We start from the raw sequence: 23,869 nt of genomic DNA on the forward strand, positions 1-23,869 counted from the left end.
TCCATCAGTGAGCGAGCAGGCCCATCAGCTCTAAAGCAGGCAGTGTTCAAGGTAATTCACAGTGAATGACATGCATGCATAACACCGCAAACACCTTGCGGTCACCAGGGAAGCTTCACATGTTTAGGCCCACAGGCTCGGGCTCTGAAGCTTCTAGGTTACACCTGCTTGAACAACAAGTCGTTTCAATGTCTGCTCCAAAAGCCATCATAGCGCTGCTCAGACAGTTATGTGAAAATATGAATGAAAAGGCATCCGCATATATCTATGCGATTAAGATCCAGAAGCCTTGCTTGAAAAAGTGAACCACCGTCACAGCTCTGAGGGGAGTCGGTGAGGGCGATTCAAACAGTCACATACTTCAATCAACCTGTATTTGTTCGTCAGTCGCTGCTCAAAGCGCAGCATTTAGGACGCCCACAGATGAAGTAAGAGAGCCGGGCAGAAGCATCGCTTCAGTCGTTTAACCCTCCTGTTACCTTGAGGGTCAATTTGACCCCATTCAATGTTTAATGTCGGTGTTCCTTGGGGTCAATTTGACCCCAGGCTGTTTTTCACTGTGTCAAACATATAAGAAATATCAACTTTTGTATATATTTAAAGGGCTATTTAGGTAGTCAACAAACAAACATAAAGTACCTCACACTAAACAATATTAATTCTAATAATTTTCTGGAGGTTTTAATTGCTGGGGTCAAATTGACCCCGAGGGTAAAATATGTTAGTAAATGTGAAGGTAACAGGAGGGTTAAGGAAACAAATGCAGACTGAGTCAGAACTGCACATCTTTATAACAACAGGTATTATGAGATGATATGCAGTGCAACAAATCAGCAAACTAGAGGATTAAAGATCGAGTGAGACATTCATGCACCTTGAGGAGGCCAACGCACTGAACCACATGACATTGTGATTGTTACCTGATCAATAAGCTGCGGATAATCTACCATCGGTGACGATGAAGAGATGACAACTTTCCAGAAGGGGACACCGGATAACGTGTGAAAGTGATTTGTTGTTTGCAAAACCAGCCCTTAAATAATGGTTTGGAATTCGGAGCCGATACAAATTCTGGAGGTCAAAAGTCATTTCATAGCCTTTGAAACATATGGATGCCATTGAGTGGCCATCTGGCGCTACAGGAGCAACAGTGGAAGCTCAGAGTCATAGAAAGAGTGTCAGTGACCACTCGGTGATGACCGCAGCAGTGCCGTGCACGCAGTTGAGTTCTTAATGTACACGAGACATGAATATTATATTTAGTTTCTGCTTCCTCCCCATGCTGACCACTGAAAGAGCCCTACCCTGAATGTGTATTTATACTCTGTTGGGATGACATTTACATACAATGTACCGTTCATGGAAACGTTCATCGTTTCAGCGTGATCCCCATGGCCGTGAGTCTGTGGCCCGGTCCCAGTGTCTGTACTGAAGGACCGTGACGCTCCCCAGAGGGTCCAGGAGGGCTCAGGGCCGCGAGGGCTTCCTGAGCCTTTTACACACTTTCTTCAAGTCTGCAGAGCAGCGGCTCGTACTCCAGGGCTTCGCTGACCTTTCCTTGTGTTCTGACGTTAAACTGGAATGACAAAATAAATAATTCATTCAACTCTGGCAAAGACGAGTTAACGCCTGCATCTTTGTTCTGTGTTGACATTATTATGATGATCTGATTCTAGCTGATATGAAATGTGCTTGTGCCCCAATTAAGTGATGTTTGGCCTGCGCTATATAAATATACAATATTATGATCATTATTACTGCGGATCAACGTAGTTATTTATTTACCACTGCTGGGGCCAAATGCTTGGCACGTACACTCACAGTATGGTGTGGGTGACATTGAAATGTATCCATTTCCACAGGTGCTATGTAAGGACGTGACCAAACATTTTCCTACATCCACAAATATGCCGGTCTGGTTTTCAATAATGATGCTCCTTCTGTATGAGCCTATTAGCTGTAACAGATGGTGTTCTTCATTTTGGGTTTCAATGTCATAATTATTTCACCCATCCCCGACCTGTGGTCATAAATATATGATAGCATTGCTGTGGCCTATGCCTCTACAATAATACACGATGCACTCCCTGAGCATCTAAAATCAGTAGTGCACCTGTAGCATATTTGCAATAATAATACGGGTAGATGAAATCAAGCATTCTGATTGGTTGAGAGTGAGTCACGAGGTGTACTTTAATCAGCCCTAATGTCAAACAGCTGTTTCCATTTATGTGAACTGTCCATATCAGTGCGCACTCAAAATAATAATAACGGCCGATTTTTGGCGCGACCGTTAGTTGTCAGTTGAAACTCAAGTTACAAACATGGGGGAATGACTTCAGACGAGTGGTCAGCCAAGAGGAGACGTCAGGTGGACGTCATGCTACCAGAGAGAAGAAAGAATGGGAGACGTATGAAATGTTGCGCAACGGAAAAAAACTCTTTCAACCGCTTCACCAACTGGTGAAGAGAAACCAGTAAAGCTGAAGACCAGAACCAGAGACGCTATGAATTAAAAACTGTAGACCTGAAGACCAGAACCAGTAGACCTGAAGACCAGAACCAGAGACGATATTTATGAAAAACTGTAGACCTGAAGACCAGAACCAGAGACGCTATGAATGAAATACTGTAGTCCTGAAGACCAGAACCAGTAGACCTGAAGACCAGAACCAGAGACGCTATGAATGAAATACTATAGACCTGAAGACCATAACCAGTAGACCTGAAGACCATAACCAGAGACGATATTTATGAAAAACTGTAGACCTGAAGACCAGAACCAGAGACGATATTTATGAAAAACTGTAGTCCTGAAGACCAGAACCAGAGATGATATTTATGAAAAACTGTAGACCTGAAGACCAGAACCAGAGACGCTATGAATGAAATACTGTAGTCCTGAAGACCAGAACCAGTAGACCTGAAGACCAGAACCAGAGACGATATTTATGAAATACTGAAGACCTGAAGACCAGAACCAGAGACGCTATGAATGAAATGCTGTGGTATTTCTATGGCACTGTGCGTCATGGAAAGGGAGACCACCACTCGGGGATCAGCAGTTACGTCTGAACGTTGAGCCGGTGCTGGTGTTTGATGAAGCGCCTTCACGTCCGCAAACAATGTGTTTGTTGGCGTTGTGAAAACCCGTAGACCCCAGGGACACGACAAAACAAATGTAGTACGGTTGGAAAGATATTCACAGATTCGGACTCCCTGGACTATTTTCACTCGGCTTCTAAAATGCGATACACAACGTTTGGTGGCGACAACTATTTTGTGCTGGAAGGCAGCTTACTATTTACTTACTATTTAAAAAGTCGCACGCAACCGTATTATGAAAGCAATAAGGTACTCAAGGCAGAACCGTATTGTCAATAATGTCCTGTTCGAGGGTTTGCTGGCCCTCCGCTGACTTCGAAAATGTAATATTTGCCAAACCATTTTACCGCCAATCAGGAAAAACAAGATGAAAACTTCCTGCAGCAACACACAAACCTGTCAATCAAACAGCGTGGCGCCACACACACACACACACGTAATTTAACGCAGGGGCCCGACATCCAGCTAGGCCTTCAAGTATTCAGGCAGATCAATAGGCTTTCAGGAAGCCAGTGGCTCCCCGGTTGAGCCCCCGAGGCTCCGGCCAAGTTCGTCAGCACTTTCCTGGCCACTCAAGAGAAGCCATGCTGGGCTCCGGGCCAAGAGTCAACGACAGGAAAGTAGCATAGGGGTGAGAGCTAAACTTTTGACACAAAGTGATCATGTCACTTCTGTGACAGCAGCCATCATTATCTCCTCCGAGAGTGAGTTCACCGTTCACTTGACTCGTCTGGTCGAAGGTCCCGTTGAGGAATAGCCTTTGTGGGTGCAGTCGAAAGTGCAGCGTCAAGGGTTTGGGGCTTTGAAAGAGAACCCGTCTGCATTACAGCATCTACTCACAGCCGGTAGCATTCAAGATGCTGGGGGGTTACGTTACATTCAATTGTTATTTCTGTTGTGCCCTTGTTCAAAGTCAAACCAGTTTAGATTTCTAATGAGACCAAATACTATCACTCCTTGATTTGATGAGCAAAACTGAAAGGAACGTCTCCAAATGAAACCATCACATCCTGGATCTCCATTCTGGAAAGCACAAATAAACAGGTTTCAGACGAGTGTTTTATTGCATCAGGTTGAGCAGGATGTGGATATTTCCACAGGGACTGCAGGGCCAGAGCAGACCACGTTGTTCACTGGAAAGAACTGGATGCACCGAGAAGAGATATGGAGGCGAGTGCTGAAGATTCGGGATGTTTCACTTTGTTGTGGGAATACTATGTTTTATAGACTATTCCTTCATTCTGACTCTCTGTTTTACCAAATATGAAGCCGGAGGATAGCTGAGGATAAAAACGGACAGTCTAATAAAAAATTGATAACCATTAAAACAGGAACATTAATATTTGAGCACTTTAATTGTATTATTTGCAGTTATTTTACTCTTTTAATTGAGTGTCAAAAATGAATAACATATTAATCTCTTTTATGTGATCGATTAATAAGTCACTGAGAAACCATAAAAAAAGGATTTTACATCTTGGTGTAATATTACAGCAATATATTACAAAGAAACGCACACAATGAGTGATTTCTAGTGTTTTGCTCTATGCCGCGTAATTAATCGTTGTAAACCACATCTTTTGAATTTATTTTATTACACATACAAAGCTGTTGCTGCTTGTGCAGAGATAAATACGGAGAAGTAACTGAGGCTAAACAAAGGTTATTCACATTCATCGTTTGTCTTTACAGGCTCAGAGAGAAAGAACATCTCACATTGAGTGAGCTGCCTTCACCTTCTATAGTGAGATTAATGAGCCGGTTATGAAGTGGGTCAGGTTTGACCAAAAGAAGCAGCGTGAAAATGTCAAATGAATCAACGTATTTAAAATTCTGAATTATAACTGTGTTCTTTTTGATTGTCTCGGTGCACATGTTCGTGCTCTTATCATGAAGGAACAGATGTATATATAAAGATGTACGACTCGTTGCTAAAGCAGATCATCCCAGCTACTAACTACAACGGGCACTCGGTAGAGCGCATACCTTCTCATATCACAAGATTGGGCATTGAATTATGAACATGTTGGCATTAGTTGCATGCCAATTGGATACAAATGGACCGCGCTATGGTAGAAAGAAGATTTTGACCTGTTCATGACCTTGACCTTGACCTTTGACCCGATCGATCCCAAAATCTAACAAATGGTCCCCTGATAATAACCAATCATCCCACCAAATCTCATGCGATTCGGTTTAATACTTTGTGAGTTATGCGAGTAACACGCATACAAATAAATAAATGAATACACGGCGATCAAAACATAACCTTCTGCATTTTCAATGCGAAGGTAATTAGAGTAAGACTTTGTATTATGGAAATAAAATATACAAGAAAAATATGGAACGGGGGGGGGGGGGAGTGATATAATGAAATGCAGATTCTCGAGTGGCTGGTTTGTGACGATGAAAGAAAGAGAACTCTGCTGCTCGTTGGATGGTTGTCCTCTGCAGCTGCTACCGACAAAAGCCATGTTTCTAGAATATTAACAAGGAAAGCACCACACAAGCACACCTGGTGGTGCACATGCACACATTCAAGAGAGCTGGAATCCAGTTAATTCCGGTGATAAAATGACAACTCTAATTATGTGATGAGATAAAAATCAGCTCCATAATCTTTTGATAAAGTAAACGTAATAATGACATCACTTCCAGAAGGTCTCGTATGAGACAAGTGACACCACGATAAAATCATCAAATAGAGGAACAAAGGTTTTTTCTTTACCGGCGAAAAAAGGTGCTAAAGAAGGTCAAATTAGCAATTGATTTCATTGTTAAATTGCATCATGTTTAATGGTATCTGGGGGGCATTAAAAACTGTGCGGTTAAGACGTTTACCAAATAATTGAGTCCTTCCTCTTCCTGGGTTCCACCATAACCCAGGACCTGAGCTCCATCACCCTGTGTGTCTTCTCCGTCAACGCTGTGGAGGCAGCTAAAGAAGTTCAACCTGCCAAAGACCATGATGGTGCACTTCTACACCTCCACCATCGAGTCCATCCTCTGCTCCCCCATCATTGGCTGCATGACTTGTTTGCCTCCAGGACCCTGCAGCGGCAGCCTCACGCCATGGTGGAGTCCCTTCCCTCTGGCAGGAGGCTGCGCTCCATCAGGGCCAAGACCTCACACACAAGAACCGGTTCTTTCCAGCTGCAGTCGGGTTCATCGACAAAGCCCGGGACCCCCACTGAGTGACTCTCACGTCCCCAGGACAATGTCCTTCAACAGCCATGAACATCTTGTCTTGTCTTATTAAGTACACTTGCCACTTTTATTTGATAAAAACACACTTGTTCTAAAGTACTGTTATCTGGTTGTTTACCATATTTATCTTTAAATGTTGTCTCAATTATTGCCATATGTTTATTGTTTTTATTCTATGTCTGTTTATTGTTATGCACCTCTCACCTTGTCATATATATATATACTGTATATATATATATATATGTTTATTGTTATGCACATCTCACCTAGTCACATATATTTATATATATATATATATATAAATAAAGGAACTTGGCAAATAAACTATTCTGATTCGGACAGCAAGGTTTTTTACTAAGGAGGAATTTCTTGCTGTATTTTAATGGTTCCATTTTTTATCTTTAAATGAGTTGTTTTATTTGAAGAAAAAAAATATTGGAGAGAATAATGATTTAACAGTTATAGAATTAATGTATTCATGTCATTATCATAGCATGCTGGAACTAAATGCCAAATTGAAACCACTGCATTGCATCGTGTCCAGTATAGTTTATAGATAACAAAGTATAAAGGCAAAATAAAGCCATTTCGATAAGAAAAATAAGAAAATGCATTATTGCTCATGCTTATAGAAATGGAACCATATCTGATCGGTTTCTAAAATCCCGTCCCACCAGGAAAGCACTATTGACGTGCCGTATCCATTGGTGCTAAACAGTGTTAGAGGAACTCGGTGAAGCTTTCTGGCCTAAATGATCTCCTGAGAACGGTCGGAAAAACCAAGCCAGCAGAAAACCAGAGCTTAATGTAAAGTGTCAAAGAGGAAAGGACTCCTTTCACTCCAAGAGTAGAGCAAGTAGATGTGAAAGGACGACATCCTCTTTAGACCAGCCTATCAGGCAAACAGCTTATCCCCAGATAATGATGATGCTGCACTGCAAACAGTTTTAAACATTTAGTATGGTCCAGAGAATATTACAACTTTGAACTGGAAGAAAGTCTTGTTTACAGATTCATTCATTAAAACACAGCATGTATGAGGAGACCGCTGCATGAGAAGTTAACGCAACAGTGCATAACATTTTAAACATTGCAGTAAAAAAATATATTCTACGATGGGAATTTTCCCAATGAATAAAGAGACGTACCACTTTATTGGGCAGTGCAATGCCTTCTGTTCAATGTTGTGGGAAAGGATTTTTCCTTATGCAGGACAGTTAACTCAACAAGCATTGAAGGAATCCCATTTATTTGACATCCAAGAAGAAAGCCAGCACCAGTGACATGCTTTCTCTCTTTTGAGCCCACTGAACTGTTTGTGGAATATTTGAAAAGGGAAAAAGACGCTCTTGTTCCACAACGGCGATGAAATGAGGCCGATTCTCAGAATATGAAAACATTTGAGGAATTGATGCCCGTCAGACTGCACAGCTGCATGGCAGGAGGCAAAGGAACAGGAACACAAATGCTGCGCAGCTAACTGAAAGGTGACAGTACGAATGGCTGCTTCAGTCAGACACTTACACCACGCCGATGAACTCGCCATCCTACGGTTAGAGGGGCAGAGCGCTCACAGTATCAGAGCAGCAGGGAAGATTCTGCAGGGAGAACCAACTACACTTTTAAATAAGTTCAATCAGAGCTATCAAACGCTTGATGAGGTTGTGTTCATCAGCACGCCAGCAGAGTAATGGTGAGAAGTGGAAAAGCCACCATGTGCAGCTTTCAGCCAATTGCTGTGATTGACTGCGGACCCGCATCATTTCAGGCCATCACTTTCTTTCAGAATCAAGACGCGCCAACGTCTGGTCGGAATAATGGAATATTAATCTTGACAGCTCAAATCTGCTTGCCAAAAGCTGCTCCCTAAAGTCCTTTGAAGCTGCAATAAAAAACATCATGTTACTAATTGATGAACGCCCTCTTAGTTAACAGCCTGCGTTTAATTAAACATGTGGCATTTATTTTCTATTCTAGGAGTGCTGGGAACGATGTTTGCTCGCAGATGTACCGCTAGTTGCATCAGAAATGTACAGTTGTTCCCGGTTAAGTAGGTTTAGGCGGAGCAGACGCTCGGGTATAGGAAGGGAGCGAGCGGGATCTTCTTCGGGCGCCTAACTCAGGAAGAGAAAGTCGAAGAGACAGAGGACGGAAACATTGGGGAAAGAGATAGAGGGAGAGGTAGTTTTACAAACAATTGCCAATCGCACTGTGATTGCAGATGGGTATTGGCACCAATGTATCTGAGCCCTGACGCCCTGTGATGATTGCAGCGTCCACAGAGCTGCTGCTGCTGCTGCTGCCGGGGTGTGCGCCAGTGCCAATTCATAGCGAGCAGCAGGTGTGCCGACAGAAAGGTCTGAATGTGAGACGAGATGGAAATTGAGCGAGGAGAAAAAAATTTAGTAGTAATGTAGTTTAGTACATCACTCCAACATGAGCCGTTTCCTTGTTCTTGACTGCACGTCTGTTTTTCTCCTATAAATCTGTATTAATGTTTTTTTTCCCTTTCACCCACAACTTTACAGTTTCTCATAATGTTGTTTTAGGAGGCAGCAGACCTCTGAATCAAAGAAATGGAGCTCTAAAAACACACAGACAGACCGTCAGAGGCTAGCGAGTGAACATTGTGGAGCACATCGCTGTCAGACACAATGATTTCCCTCAGGAGTTAGTGGAGAGGAAATCGGAGCACAAAAGGAGAGGGCCTATTGGACTTTCATTCATCGATTGGCCAAATGATTTTTAATCTTACTTCATATCTGCTGGATGTGGTTTTCACTTTCAATTGACAAGGTCATAAAATGTGTAAAAGAGTTGTGTTCACAGCCTCAACGTGGCCAACGTTAGATTAGGTTTATAAGAGCTCGGATTCATCACAACTGGGGTGTAGTTTACAAAATGTTAGCAATCAAGTTCGATGGAAGCAAAAGTATTCAAATGGTCAGAAACCAAACAGTTTAGCAGAGTCTGTAAAACAAAAGAGACTTCACCCATAATGTTGCTCATAATTCAGCATCTGTTAATGTGTTCATCCACGGGAAAGGCAGTTCATCAAAGTGGAACTTCAAACATTAACATTTCACTGTTCTTCCAAGTCAAATTCAGCCTGGAATTGCCTGACCACTTGTCTTTCTTTACCCCTCGGACTCTCTTCAGCCATGCCAACATGTTCCCGAATGTCAGCAACTGCCTTGGTGAGAACACAAAGGCCAAAACAAGAACGCTAAACACCCAAGTTGCAATCAACCAGAGCTGCGCAGCAGATTTGGCTCGCAAATCCCAAAGCTGTAGTGTCCATGGATATAGGGAAATGAGAGAAGTCTATCGCATCTTGGCTATTACATTATTATATATTTTGTTATCATAATTAATTGCATGATATCACTACAAATATTTGTTAAAGAGTCAGTCTACAATTCTCATTACATTTCAATCGGCCCTGAAAAGATCCTCTCTCACCCTCCTCTCTCTGCGACGTCATTCTCCAGCAACCAGCAGCTTCCAGTCACAAGTTGACCCACATCAGTTTGACTGGAACTGTGAGCCAAACCCAGCGGGGGCCCCACATGGACTCAGTCTATATCCTGGTTCACTGCTGTTACCAACAAGTATGGTTGTTTATGTAAACACTGCTACGCTTCACAAACCTAATGAACGTAGAAACACCCACCAACATACTCCTATACCGGTGAACACACACACACACATGCATACCCATACCAGTAATGGCCTTTCCTGTAATTACGGCCATTTGTCAAAAGCACACCTTGATTTATGGTCAAATTAAAAATACACCGGAAAAGAAGCTGCCGGTCCCGGTGACTCCGGCTACAGAAGGTGATGAATGCTCCTCCATTACAGACGTGAGAGTGGCGAGATCAGGATGTGCCCCCTGCCATGCGCAAGGGAAGCGAGGACGTTAATCCATGCATCCCGCTGTCCTTGGATGACGGAGTAGCTGTGGGTGGATGCTCGGGCTGGTGGTGGGCTGAGGGTCGTGTCGGGAAGGTTATATTGCCAAAATTAGTAAGTAGGGCAACGATGTGTGGGACACAGCGTTGCTTTACAGTCAAGGGAGACGGTTCACAGCGATGCTCTATCTCCACGCAGGGAATCTCCGTTGTAATTGAATCTTTGCTTGAGCTTATGCAAATACCACAAGACATTTAGCTACAGGCCCCGAAACACAACGTCATGTGACTGATCGACACCGATAGACAGATGGGTACAATATGCTCTCACTATGCTGACAGGCCGGCATTCCTGATATTCCTCTACTGGGGAACATCTGATAGCTGTATGTCAAAAGTAACAATGGAGAAAAAATAAGTGGTGACTCAATGGCACTGCAAAAGGGTTGAGGGGTTTGAAGGTTGAAAAGCAGAGTGCAATCTGTGATGCACTGACTGCAGATGAAAAACATCCCGTCAGCATGGACAGAGGATTCATTTAAACGAAATGTAACTGAGGATTATGGAGCCTTTAGGCAGCAAAGATATCAGGAAAGTCCCCTGTCACATGCTGCATGACGGAGCGTTTGATGCAAGGTGTCCTCAGCATGAGAGGAGTGAGTTGGAGTGAGTTGGAGTGCAACACTTCCCCTCAACAACAGCGTTGTGTGCTCCGAGCAGGAAGGACAGCAAACTTCATCACCTAAACTTAGAGCGCGAAGCCGAGTAGGCGAGAGAAGCAAAATTACAGATGAGAGAGCGGTTCCATTTGTCCACTTTCTCTAGAACCACTCGGCTGTATCAGAATTCAAGTACTTTTAAATTGCCTCGATGATAAAGTTGGAGGCGACACAACCGAGAGACAAGAAGCGTGCCAACGCCGAGTCTTCGCAGCTCAAAGCAGTTATTCGGCCTCGGGCCTCGTGCCTCGTGCCAGCCAGGAGAGCTCCAAGTCCACACACTGCTGCCGGGAACAGGAAGAGGAAGTCTTTCCGCTAGCGTTGGACCATCTACTCCACGTATATATTCGTAAGTCACAGCCTAAAGAATTCTAAATGTGACGCTTTAGAGAATGCTAAAGGCGGCCACGTTTCAAGGAGTAATCATGTTTGGTGGTGGGAATGTAGAAAAGCCCCTGCAGGATACAGATAAGGGGGCGCTCCTCATTTCTCCTCCCCATTTCATTGGCTGTCAGCGGCCGTATGCCTTCCCACTACACCATGAGAATCAAAACTGCGGTTGCACCTGAGGTGTGCATACATTAAGAGTGAATGATGTATTTTGTTGAGGGCCTCTTGAAACAGGCAAAGTGCTGGCAGTACATGTTCACGAAGATGTCCAGCTTCTCCACAGTAACGGCATTCCTGGCTCATGAAGAGCAATTATTTCTGACAGCCTGCCAGGTTGGCGACAGCAAACTGCATCAACGTTACACCCGCCCCGGAGGAGGAGAGAAACAAACAGCTTGCAAAACTCAGGTGAGCTTTAACACCAGTTTAAAATCAATACGTCTCCTCGCTGTATTTCCGTTCGTCGTGGCAGAGCCGCTGAGAGAAAGAACGGCAAAGGTAACTTTTCTGAACTGAGAGACTAATTGATCCTTGAGTAAATGTCACTCAGTGGAGCCATTGTTTGGTATTCTGGACACTTCAAAAGAAATGTGGAACTTATCTTTGTCAAAATATGAAGGTGAGGTCCGAATTCAAGATTTTTTTATAATTTTTTTATGGTTTCTAAACATGATCTCTAGAGAATGTGTTCTCCCCCTTATGGCTCCAGTTGTTGTTTCAGTGAGACAAAAAAAGAGAAAAAAGAAAACCTGGCATTGGACTGACAGCATTGAATAAAGAATCAACTCCGTTGAGCACCGTTTCTTCATGAATCAGAGTCCATTTACTCATGTATTCATTACTAAGCAGGAAAGGCAGACCTCACCACCGGGTAAAGCATCTTTACAACTGAATAAACTCCACTCCGTGGTGAAAAAGCAATTTCAAAGCCTTTTCTACCTCTAAATTCATTTCTGTTCACAATGGTTTTTCAAATTGAGCTGCAGGCTGTGGACAACGCGATGTTAATTGTGTAACACTTCAATCTCAGTGCAGATGTCCCAATTTTAGTTTTTTTGTGGCATTCTTCATATCACATTCAGATGAAAATGAGTTTCACCCGAAAAATGTTGATGGTTTGAGTATCAAAAATAGATGGTTAACCCCGAGCGTGCGTCTGGGGCCGTTTCACTGATTGAAAGATGACTCCATTCACAGGCCTTCGTCTTCATCCGTGTGGAAGATACGCCCGGATGTTGTGTGATGAATATATGCTGCTTGAAGTCATGCATTGTCTGAGGTCACTCGCTGAGAGAGTCGTATTCTCCATTCCCAAACCACCCGTTCTCATTTTCAGAAAAGAGCATATTATTTTCATCAAATGTTCATGCAAGCAGATACTCGCTGAGCGAGAGAAGATGGAGGACAAACAAAACAGGGAGACCGGCAGCAGGAGTCAGAGAGAGGAAACGTTCCACGGTAGTGATGGAGCGACGGACGGAGCGGGTGGAGCACCAAGAGTGAGAAGGCCAGAGAAAGAGTGGATGTCGGTTTCTCGGATAGGGCCATGAGACGAGATGGATGTCCTTGAACCCGGGTCTGCGCCAACAGGTATCTGTTGCTAACCGACTGGCCAGCGCCCCTCCGCTGGTAATTACACAGGGAGGTCCACAGCAGGTGGCACCGGGCTGAGCAGAATTTACATAAATCTGCATGTGTCACCGGGCCTGGCTTCAGCCTCTGGCACTCAGTATGAATCACGCTCACACTCGGCGGACAATTTGTTCAAATGTATCCAAATGAATGGAAGCTAAAGCGCTATCAACGCTCTCTCTGAAATCCATACACACCGGTGAGTGAATCATTACGCCAGTAATAATGGCTTTTTTAAATGATTTTTAAAAACTGCACACACAAGCAAGACCAGGAAACCGACGTAGACATCCTGGATTTACTTTACTGTTGTTTTGAAGCCAACACACTCACACGTGATCTATCGATCGAAGTATTGTAGAGAAGTTACCGACGTAATCAGTGATATCGATGGAGTGCAATGCTCAAATCATGGGCTTTAGTTGCTTCCTTTGTACTTTCCTCTCAGGTGGTGCTTTTTTTCCTTCATGTTCTTATCGTTTTTCGACACGCTGCTCAGCTCCCGCTGTGGCATTGTGTTGGTGTAAGTGCTTTGAAATTTAAAGAGACACTTAAAGTGATCAACAATCTTATAGCATTTCTGTTGTTTCTTTGCAGCTGTGAATGAACAACAACAACACAGCAAAGTATCGAGGAGGCACGCACGCTTTCATCTGCGTCTCTTGAAAATCCACATACGAGAACATACACTCATATATACAGTATATATATATATATATATATGTATATGTGTGTGTGTGTGTGTGTGTGTGTGTGACTTGTGAGCAGCGGGACCCCCATGGGGAGAGGTGTTTCTGCTGACAGGAGCATATTCAAGGTAATAGAACCACTCTGTCGCCCCAGAGCAGAGCACTAAAGCAGAACTGAGTTCTGTCTCCTGCTCCACGCGCCGCTGAACCTCGAGATGACAAAATGCCTCACTGGCTGACCGAATCAAACACAATAAAAGGCCAAAAAGAAGATTGAAGAAGAAAATCATCAGATTTGTCGTGTTTTGGAAATGATGTATTTTCAGTTGGAAAAGCTGTCTGACAGTGGAGTGCCACTTACAAAAAAATGGGTCGTGTTGAAAAGCAACACCTCTGTAAGCGCTGCATGACCCTGCAGCCATAAAAGAAGTGCATGCGTTGCATCTGTGCATGTAGATACACAGTGACATAATGTGCATGGCACTGAAGCAGCTAATGATATTCTACCAATGGAACCTTGTAATGTGGAGGGCGACACACTGGGGCACATGAGTCAAACTCGCGGCCACATCCGGCCCGCCACGTCATTTTATGTGGCCCGCGACGGCACAAAATAAATATGATGCCTTTTCTTAAAAAAGGGAAGAAAAATTTTTTCCTGTGCTTTTATTTTGAAGGTCATTTATTCTGCAGAGGAGTGGGGTCTGTTCACTCTCCTTCATGCTGCGCTCACGCCAGAGGAGAGTACTCGCGTGAGTTTGTTTTCTTCACTCGCTCTAGAAGCGCCAGAGAGGGGCGTGGCTTATCGTGGCAGATAACAGTTCGTAACCACCGTCCACCGCGGAAAGAAATAATCACTATTTGTACGTGTTGAGGAAGTCCCACACACGTCGGACCATCAATCCCTCGGGTCTGGGTTCATAATATTAATTTTAAATATTATATTATCCGTAGCCGCACACAGCTTCTCCAGGAGCTGCGTCTGGATGACGGACGCTTCCAGACGATCAATATCCTCCGTAGTTTCTGATTCAACGGCATGACGTCACGCGGAGCATTTCAACAGTCTCATGTACTTATTTCGCCCAAGTTTTAAAAAATCAGTCCAAATGAGGCGCATTTTTTGCGTATCGTCATCCAGACGCACGTGTGCGTGTGCGTGTGTGTGTGTGTGTGTGTGTGACCACATTGACTTTCTATTAACAAACATCCCCAGTTCCCCCATTATGAATTCCTCCATCAGGTCAGTGGTCACTAAGGTTGAAGTGAGTGCTGCTTTATGTTTTCCAGTATTTATAATATAATCATAAGAAAAGTTAATGTTGAATATGTGAATCTTTTTTAATTACACTTTTTGTTTAATTTATTTAGAGCTTGTGGATAAAATCTGCTCCTCAAGACTCTGACTTGTAGAGCAGCTTTATGAGTCATAGGTTCAGTGAGTGAGACATGAGTTTCATCTTTTGAGGCTTTTTAAAACTACTTCACCAGACTTTTTATTTCATGTTTATGCATGAAAGCACTGTTTAGTATTTAAGTCTGAAGTTACTGAATAGTAATGCATGTTGTATAACCTTGGGTCACTTGTTGGTTTATAATTGACTGTAAAAGGGAATATTACTAACTCGTTTTGTTGTGATATTCTGAACTATCTCAGGTTCAAACTGCACCATCTTTTCATTAAATACATTTGAGGAGTGGAAAATGTTCCTCGATTTAGCCACTGGTCAGACCGAGAACCACTGCCCCAGACCAGTGGAGAACCACTACCCCAGACCAGTAGAGAACCACTACACTAGATCAGTGGAGAACCACTGCCCCATACCAGTGGAGAACCACTACCCCAGACCAGTAGAGAACCACCACCCCAGACCAGTAGAGAACCACTGCCCCAGACCAGTAGAGAACCACTGCCCCAGACCAGTGGAGAACCACTACCCCAGACCAGTTGAGAACCACTACCCCAGACCAGTTGAGAACCACTACCCCAGACTAGTGTAGAACCACTACCCCAGACTAGTGGAGAACCACTACCCCAGACCAGTGGAGAACCACTACCCTAGACCAGTGGAGAACCACTACCCCAGACCAGTGGAGAACCACTACCCTAGACCAGTAGAGAACCACTACCCCAGACCAGTAGAGAACCACAACCCTAGACCAATGGAGAACCACTGCCCCAGACCAGTGGAGAACCACTACCCTAGACCAATGGAGAACCACTACCCCAGACCAGTGGAGAACCACTACCCTAGACCAGTGGAGAACCACTACACTAGACCGGTGGAGAACCACTACCCTAGACCAGTAGAGAACCACTACCCCAGACCAGTAGAGAACCACTGCCCCAGACCAGTAGAGAACCACTGCCCCAGACCAGTGGAGAACCACTACCCCAGACCAGTAGAGAACCACTACACTAGACCAGTGGAGAACCACTGCCCCAGACCAGTGGAGAACCACTACCCCAGACCAGTAGAGAACCACTACACTAGACCAGTGGAGAACCACTACCCTAGACCAGTGGAGAACCACTACACTAGACCGGTGGAGAACCACTACCCCAGACCAGTGGAGAACCACTACCCTAGACCAATGGAGAACCACTACCCTAGACCAGTGGAGAACCACTACACTAGACCGGTGGAGAACCACTACCCTAGACCAGTAGAGAACCACTGCCCCAGACCAGTAGAGAACCACTGCCCCAGACCAGTGGAGAACCACTACCCCAGACCAGTAGAGAACCACCACCCCAGACCAGTAGAGAACCACTGCCCCAGACCAGTAGAGAACCACTGCCCCAGACCAGTAGAGAACCACTACCCCAGACCAGTGGAGAACCACTACCCTAGACCAGTGGAGAACCACTACCCCAGACCAGTGGAGAACCACTACCCTAGACCAGTGGAGAACCACTACCCCATACCAGTGGAGAACCACTACCCCAGACCAGTAGAGAACCACTACACTAGACCAGTGGAGAACCACTACCCTAGACCAGTGGAGAACCACTACACTAGACCGGTGGAGAACCACTACCCCATACCAGTGGGGAACCACTACCCCAGACCAGTGGAGAACCACTACCCTAGACCAATGGAGAACCACTACCCCAGACCAGTGGAGAACCACTACCCTAGACCAATGGAGAACCACTGCCCCAGACCAGTGGAGAACCACTACCCCAGACCAGTAGAGAACCACTACACTAGATCAGTGGAGAACCACTACCCCAGACCAGTAGAGAACCACTACACTAGATCAGTGGAGAACCACTACCCTAGACCAGTAGAGAACCAACTGTCTCAACTGTGACAAAGCTTTGAACAAAGTTAATGTAATAAAGTGTGTTAGATCTTTGATACAATAATGTGGGATAAAATAAATATTATTAAATTAAACAGAATTATTTTATAATATTAAATACATTTGCATATATATTTATACATTTATATAAGTACACTTGAATAAACAATAAAAAAATGCAAGGACAGTTATTTAACAATATATCGTAGTTAGAATTATACCGTGTTACAGTTACAACCGGCCCTTTGAGGGCAGCCATGAGGCGGATGTGGCCCACGGAGAAAATGAGTTTGACACCCCTGCACTACGGTGATGAAATAAATAAGGACGTGCCTGAATAATAATGAGAGAGGAATGAAAACAAGTTACACAGTAAACGACGGGCTTAATTAACAAACTAGAAATTATTCTCATTTGAATGACTTGAATTCAAGAAAACGTCCTCAGCTTTAAAGTAAAACGACGCTAAGCGGACTGGACCATGTCGATCTCAGGGGAGAGACGTGCCGGCGGCCATAGCGCTCAATGCTAGAGGAGCCGATCAGCAGATACTACGGCTGATCTCTGAGGAGACGGAGCTGAGTAGGTCCAGATGGGCAGTATTGACCAGTAAGATGTGGCAGATTGGACATGTGTGCACCGAGTTATGCAATGCAGGAGTCTGCTGGCCACTGCACTGCCATAAGGGCGAGGAGGAGATGGAACCCAGTACCACGACACTCTGCGGTGAACCCTTGTGGTTATAAACCCGCTGGCATCAAACGCAGGCTTCTGCATGAAAAAAGCAAGAAAACCTTGTGAGGCCGTGGGGGACTGAGTCCTCAGTCAACTCGAGCATGGTAACCGGTGTACCGGGACGGAACAGCAGGACGGTCGCACGCCAAACATGCATACGAGTACACAATGTTGTATTCCACCACAAACAACACACACACACACAACACACACACACACACACACACACGCTTAACTGAGCAGCCCAAAGCTTTGTTCAGGGAAAGAACAACAAAAAAATAAAAATAAAAATATCCCCAATCAAGGGGAATAATTCATATGCACACAAATGGTGTTGTTATTGTCATCTTTGTTGTGCGAAGACAACAACCTGTTCGTAAATAGAAGTCACATGAATTCTAATAAATGTCTAAGAGAAAACAACATGCACCCACACACACCTTCACCTTCACCTTCGCCTTGGAGCTCCGCTGTATATTATGCTATTCAAAAGCTCCGCAGCCACACAGGCAGGCAGAGGGTTTATATGAGCACCCCCATATGGAGATGTGTGGAGTGGAATTCACTGACCTTGTATAAGCGCCTGGCCCTTCTGGAAAGCTCCACTGAATTCCACCTGGTAGTGTTTGACCTGGAAGCCTGGCGCACACCCCTCGTGGCCTCCGTCCTCTCGGCCTCCCACACGGGCAACCTGCAGCACACAGAGCAGACGCAGGTCACATCAATGCACATGAACACCCGCTTTCTTGGGCAGATACTCCTGCCAGGACCCGGCAAGAGGATGGCTTAACTTTATAAATATGATTTCCTCTAAAGCCCTCATCCTCCTTATTCTAAAATAAAACGACATAAGGCCGGAACAGATGTATAGATGTGCTGGGGAAAAAAACATTCATACTTATTTTCGCAAAAAGTATTGTTGAAAATGAAGAGTCCTTCATTAATCCAAATATGTCATGTTTATTATCTCACACATTCTCATTCAATGTCAATACTTACAATCATGGAATCAACACAACAATAAAGACTTGTTTCAGTGTCAAAGACTAAACTGACACTTTGGCATTCAACCCCATCCTTGTGTTTCCTGACGGGTGCATCAGGCTTACGCTTGTGTGAAGGACAACTATGACTTGATGCAGGTTAGATAAAACAAATTTTAAAAAAGGTTGTATTCAATAGCTTCCCTTTTTTCCTCTTAACAATGTGAAGGGAAGGCCACAATGTCATTTACCATTTATTCACAATTTTAGAATTCAAATTAAAACAGACTCGACTATCAGCAACACGTCTTATTTGGCTTTTCATTGACCCATTTTCACTACAAATTAAACATATTCATTTTTATAAAATTATGCAGCACTTTAACCCCTCTTAAAAAAAATAAAGGGTGGTCGTTCCTCAAGGAAACCGACTGTAAAGTGCTGTGCCTCGACTGATTGTCAGGTAGATACCAAACGTAGTTTTGTTAGGAGCAATAATAGCACAACACCCTGTATGTAAATGCCTGAACTCAAAGATATGTGCCTCGTGCCGTTTGTCAGATGGCTTTTATTTAGCATTTCACTTTGTATTATTTTCAACAGTTTTATATATTTACAAATGCAGCAGAGTTTTTACTTTTGTCTGAAATTGTGAATAGCAATGTTAATGTTCCATTATAAAAAGAGTACTGTTAGAGTTCCAAAGGAATATAATTCTTTAAATAATTAGTATACTCATGTGCAAGTTAACTGACATGTTTGATGGACTTCCTCACATTTCTGAGGTTCGAGGTTGAACTGGACCATATAGTGAGGTTGACTGTGCTCTGTGGTTAAAACAGAGAACATCTGGCTCAACGAACACATTTTAATATTAACTAACCAATAGTGTTACTGCTAACAAAGCTCAACGTGCCCCCCACAACTCACCAGCAGGTTTTCAAAGTGAGAATCTATTGAACTTTGTGGATACCACCTTTTTGTGTAGCTAACATGGATTGGATTGCACCTTGCTGAATGACATCACAACAGTCATTGAAAAACTCAAAAACCTCAATCAGTACAATCGGTCAATCTGTGTAACTCCATATAGGAAAGCACTGAAACACATGTTTGAAAGCCGATTGTGACCCTTGTGTCTCACCTCTTTTGTTACACGAAGCAAAGTGGAAGCAAAGTGGACGTGGACTCATCTTAAATGACGAGTGGCGCTGCGTCAGTCCTGTGAGGCGAGTCCATTAAGGCAGGCCTCATGACTGTACGCACTGGCTAAAGTCATACATGTAAAGTAGAGGTTTTCAAAGTATAAGGTGGGCCCCCCCACAAACACTCAGTGAATGGAAGACAAATTATATTACATTCATCATCAAGAAATCCCATATAAGAGCCTAAAGTGAGCAAAGGGAAGGAGGTTGTGAGACACCTTTTTCCAAACTTTGTCTGAGGGTAAGTTCACAGCCTCAGAGCTTAACAACCAATGACCAGAGGCTTCCAGGGGAGCGTTTCCCAAGGCGAAAAGCCTCATGTTGTGAGCGCCCAGTGGTGAAGCGATGGGGAAAGGTAACCTCCCATGTGGCTCACCTGGGTGTAAGTAATAACTGCTATTTGGCATCATTGCACTATTCAAAGAGAAGCAGAGTTACATGTGGTGACATGCTACAGGCACTGCAGCCCTAACCCTACACAGGGAAGCTTGATGATTTGAGCACACAGAGAAGAAAAAAAAATATTTTCTGAAAACACCCCCATCATCCCTGCAGTATGTAGGTCAGCCTAGAATGTGAGCCGAGAGACACATTGGTGAAACGCAGAAAGGAAGCCGAGAGGAAGGGGGTGAAGGGCCCCACTGATCATTAACAGATCAATAAGCATTATAAAAAGGTTTCCATATGGGTCTGAAGTCATGGGGGGGGGGGGGGGGGATTAATGCCTTAGTGCTCACCGCCAAATTTACGACCTCGCTCCTCGAGAGATTGTGTAAAATGTTAATGTGAGGAATGTTGCATATACAGTAGAACAGAAAATTGAAGACGTGAACATATGGACCTCCAAATCAACAGTCTGTACAAAAAGATCAGATGAGGTTTAATGAGATGCACAAACAATATGGCGTACATGAGGCATATCTGATAGACTGAGCCATCTGTCAACCGTGTCCACCGGTGACATCCCACCTGCTCATCCTCATCTCTCTCGACCCCTCCTTTCAGCGACGGCCCCAGAGATATCACGAGTGTTGACGAGGAAGAGTTCCTGGATGCTCCCGTCTGTCACAGACTCTTGATGTGTAGCACACGTGCATATCGTCCTCATGGAGGAGTCAACACGGCATTTAGAGAAGAGAAAACATGACGCATCAAGGAATCTTACCAAGATTGGTATCAGACTCATCAATTACATGCAGAATCAAATGTTTGTCATCATGGAATCACTCAAACTGTCGTCTTTGTCAATTAACTCTTTCAGTGCCAGACACAGGACACCGAAGGGAGACACGGCTGAGGCTCATGTCCCTCGTCTAATATACGATGGTAAGTGGCATGACATCAATATCACGAGAGTATAGATTTAAAAGAAAGTGTACAAGTACATAACAATGATTCATAGCTATTCCACGACATTTTAAGAGGATCTGATGAAACCGTAGACATTTTCCAGAGATAGTGGGAAAAATGACAGACGATGTGAAATATCGCATCGGGCGTGGAATGAAAGTTAAATGACAAGTCGCAGTCGACAGAGCTGCGTTTAGGCCGTCTCTGGAGATGTGCGTGTGTGATGAGCGAGCTCTGGCAGACGCTCAGCCACTGAGGTCATCACATGTCCCTGCAGAGCGGTCGCTGCACCCAGGGGACCGTTCTCCCTGCAGGTGGCAGAACGGTAATGCACTTCTAACACGAGACTTCCTGACATGAAGGGCCACGATGCTGGGCGGTCCACGAACTCCATGTCGTTGACGACGGGGCCAGAGGCCGGTCGACATGGCAAGGGGAAGAAACATACACACTGTAGTGTATACCTCCAAACAGCCCACACGCATCTCTCAGCAGGAGTCAACAACAAGCATTTTAATGGCCATCAATGTGGGAATGTTACAATCCAGCAGGACAGCGAACGCATTAGTGCGACGCAATGCTAATGATAATGTTGTGCGCAAAAGGGAACCATTATTGTGGGCAGGGGACCACTTTAAAATGTACTTGACATGTGAAGGTCATAACATTCAAGTGGAGCAGAATGAATTGAGGCACTATCAACAACGACCATCTTTTTAGCATTTGGAAAAATCTCTTGAGCACAAAAAGAAATAACTAAAAATAACTCCAAATATAAACTCAAATGTCGAGAGACACATTGTGTCAACATTAATTTACAGACGGAGATCCATATCTGGGCTTTCTTCAAACTTTTCTATTTGTGTTTGTGTGCATGCTGGTTTCTGTGGACCCTGAGCAACCCACATTAAACGACCCGATTCATACGTGTTGTAAAAGTTGTTCAATGTTTTATGTAGAGTGGGATTTAAGTTATCCCCACTAAAGGATTGGCGTGCAATGGATGCAAACATCCACATCTGTGTTGTCGGGGAGCGACGACACAGAGACACACACGCCTGCAGAGAGAAGGACTTCCTCCCTCGTCAAGGCTTCTCTTCACAAATGTGGGAAACTGTTGAATTCCATCGACACATGAAGGACAAGCACAATAGTTCCTACATTTGATCCATCGATGCTGTAAAAAGAATGAAAATTGTGAGATTTGTGGCAAAATGCGTTTTCTGTTGCTCTCTCTCTCTCTCACTCTAGCAGTTGCTCTCTCACTCTAGCTCTGAACACTCCGTGCAATACACACCCATTAAAACTCTGAAACAGCCCGGAAATCTTCCTAAACTTGAACAATGATTCCATGGAAACTGTGCTAGCTATGAAAGAATGTCCAATTGGGCAAATAAACTCCAGACTTGTGTTAATGTTTTAAACTTTAAATCGTTTCTCTACCTTAAAGTATGCTTTTCCGAGAAAAGAATCTCTTTGATACTTAAACGCACACCATTCCTGATCACGCTGAACGTTTTAATGTTTTTTTTATACGGATATGCATGCAACGCCACAGGACGAGCATTGGTCCAAAGTTTTGGAGGAAGAATAAAACTAGAAAGAGCATTTCCTGCTGAAAATGCGTTTGAGTGCTAAAATATGAAAGCTTGAAGCAGAAATATTTGAGAAAATAGCTGAAAATACCGAAAAGGAAACTTCTTGCTGAAAAGTGTTGAAGACCAAAAGCATTGAACTGAACTGCGTAACATCCTTGCAGCGGAAATGTATAACTGGAAAATATGGAAGCTGCAGCATCTAAAGAATCCAAGACATCAATCACAATCCAAGAAACGAGAGAGGGGGGAATGACAGACAGAAGAGAGTACAGAGGGAGAAAGAGAAATTGTAGAGAGAGAGAGAGAAATAGAAAAAGGAGAGAGAGATGTGTGATTGAGGTACATTATATTTATATATATATATATATATATATATGTACATGATTTGAGAGCAGCTATTGTTTCATAGACACCGTCCACTGGTTACCATGGTGATTGCAGCACTAGGGTGACGAGGTCCAACTACTGGAAGTTGATTTCCTACAAAACCATTTGTTAAAGCCCATCACAAAAAATAAAAAAAACATGTTCAAATCACCAACATACTAGTATCAACAGAGGAATTACTCAGCCGAGCGTGCTGCTATGTTTTTTGTGTTTGTGGAGTTAAATGTGACGAGAGTTACTATGGAGCTGTTTCTCCTCTCATCCCTCTATTTAAAGAGACACACACACGCACACACACACACACACACACACACAGTCAGCCATTCCCTCTTCTGCAAAGTTCTGAATTTGACAGAAAATCATGACTGATCACATAAGTATCGGCCTTAAGAGCTTCGTATAGCTACACCGAATTATGATTCATGTTTCTGGCCACTCAGCGAATGTAGCGAATTTCTACTGAGGCGTCCAATCGGGGACGTTAATTGATTTCTGTGCGTTTCAGCCCGTTTGATGTTTCTGAAGGCATCGGTGTTCTGCAGCGATTGGCTCGGTGAGACTTAAACCGAGCAGAGTGCTATACAGAGGGATTACTGCGATCCGGTCTCGCGGAAACAAAGAACCTCGGTTGCACGCAAACAGTCTA

General features: G+C 43.9%; 1 protein-coding gene across 1 annotated transcript in view; it reads right to left on the minus strand.

Annotated features, from left to right (window-relative positions):
• Window positions 1–23,869, minus strand: part of cdh13 (cadherin 13, H-cadherin (heart)) — a 289,694-nt gene that overhangs the window by 196,574 nt on the left and 69,251 nt on the right. Inside the window, exon 2 of the mRNA XM_056415719.1 lies at window positions 18,271–18,391. Coding sequence (XP_056271694.1) covers window positions 18,271–18,391 — 121 coding nt within the window. The remainder of the gene's footprint in view (window positions 1–18,270; window positions 18,392–23,869) is intronic.

The sequence above is a fragment of the Pseudoliparis swirei genome, chromosome 6, assembly GCF_029220125.1.
Source record: "Pseudoliparis swirei isolate HS2019 ecotype Mariana Trench chromosome 6, NWPU_hadal_v1, whole genome shotgun sequence".
Taxonomy (NCBI): domain Eukaryota; kingdom Metazoa; phylum Chordata; class Actinopteri; order Perciformes; family Liparidae; genus Pseudoliparis; species Pseudoliparis swirei.